General features: G+C 38.8%; 1 protein-coding gene across 1 annotated transcript in view; it reads left to right on the forward strand.

Moving 5' to 3' along the window:
* The window catches only part of KIAA0391 (KIAA0391 ortholog), a 152813-nt gene that overhangs the window by 47532 nt on the left and 103486 nt on the right, over positions 1–1795 (forward strand). Inside the window, exon 5 of the mRNA XM_012658198.1 lies at positions 1602–1709. Within this exon, the coding sequence (XP_012513652.1) occupies positions 1602–1709 (108 nt within the window). The remainder of the gene's footprint in view (positions 1–1601; positions 1710–1795) is intronic.

Raw genomic sequence — 1795 nt, forward strand, 5'->3', positions numbered from 1 at the left:
CCACACATGGCCTCTGATCTGATTGATGTCAATTGGTCCACCTAAATGCAGAGTCTGGAAGGTATCTCAAAGACCAGTCTTAGGTTTTAGATAGTGATGTTATCTATAGAGGTGATTGGGGAAGTCACAAATCTTGCACCTGTCAAGGATACATGACACTTAAGCACTAAGCAGTTACAGCAGTAAACAGTTACAGGAAAGGAAGTTAGGAAACAATGGCTGTTTAACCTTTTAGCCATGTCTGTACTTCTATAGAAATCAGACTTTTACCACAGTTCTTGCCTTATAGCCTTACATTATTTTAATATAGGTGGTTTCAGACTTTGGATTGGTTTCCATTGATTCCTTTTTTCTTGACTGTGGGTCACATTTTTCTCTTTCTTCTCATGTTTATTATTCTTTAATTGTATGTTGAACATTGTGAATTATATATTGCAGAGGCTCTGAATTCTGTTTTCTTCCTCTGGAGATTATTGATTTTTTGCTTTAGCAGGCTCTGAAACATGGTTAGACTTAAACTCCAAACTCTGTCTCCCTTGCAGTGGGTAGCAGCTAAAATCTCTGCTTAGGTCTGTCAGGTCTTTCAGCTGTTGCTTTTTTGTTGGGCTCTTTAGAGCCTCCTCCACGCACAGATCAAGTGTTAGCCAAGGATTTGGGCAGATTTGTATGCAAATTTTGTGGTATATTCCTTTCTAGGATTCCCCCTCTCACTTTCCATCCTCTGGCAGCCCCAGACTCTGCCTTCTGATTCCTCAGACCAGTAAGTCTGCAGATTTCTGTTTGATTTCCAGCTGCTCCTGCTGGCCATGTTGACTGAAGGGTGGTACCCTCTGACAAAAACCCATATATAGGCAAATTTTACCTGGTACAGTTCCCTTCTTTTCTTTCCCTTATTTTCCCAAATGTAGTGGTATAAAACAAAAACAAATATGTATTACTGTTATTATTGTTGTTATCTCTCATGGTTCTAGGGGTTAACTAGACTCAGTTGGGTGGTTCTTGCTTAGTCTCCTATTAGAATCAAATGAGGGCTATGGTCATCTTGAAATCTCCCTCCCTCTCATCAGTCTAGTAGTTGATGCTGGCTGTTGGCTGGGACTCAGCTGGGCTGTCAAGTGGAACACTTATATGTGACCTCTACGTGGGCTTTTGCAGGATGACTGGGTTGCAAGAGCAAGCATCCTGAGATTGAGAACCAGACTGGTAGGCTGATATATCTGAGGCTTACTTCTCCTTGGCTTACTGAACAGGACTTAGAGATTTTGACATTTCATTCTCTTCATGACTATCATGTGCATCAATTTAGCAGTGTAGATAGGCTGGCTACAGATCAAATGAAATTATATATGAAAATACTTTGTGAAGCGTAAGGTGCTATGAGATTGTAAAGTGTATCAGATCATTGTATGCAATTATATCCATTATGCTGGCTTTTGCAGATTTCATTCTGAGAGTGTGTGTGTGCGTGTGTGTGTGTGTGTGTGTGTGTGTGTGTGTGTTTAAGGGATGAATTATCAAAACAATAATAAAAGTCATTGCAATGTGTTTATAATAAAGTCCTTATTAAGTTCTTAATGTTTTATCTGACTTCTCTTTTTTAGGAACTTAAGAGGTTTAAGAACTTTGTAAAATCTTGTCCTCCTTTTGATATTGTCATCGATGGTCTCAATGTTGCCAAAATGTTTCCTAAAGCTCGTGAATCTCAAGTTGTAAGTATAAGTTTTATTTTGTTATTCCATATCTCTAGAAATATTTACTATACCCATTTGTGATTTTCCTTGGGGCTTTTAGCTCC

Source organism: Propithecus coquereli, unplaced genomic scaffold (assembly GCF_000956105.1).
Source record: "Propithecus coquereli isolate 6110/MARCELLA unplaced genomic scaffold, Pcoq_1.0 Scaffold116, whole genome shotgun sequence".
Lineage (NCBI taxonomy): Eukaryota > Metazoa > Chordata > Mammalia > Primates > Indriidae > Propithecus > Propithecus coquereli.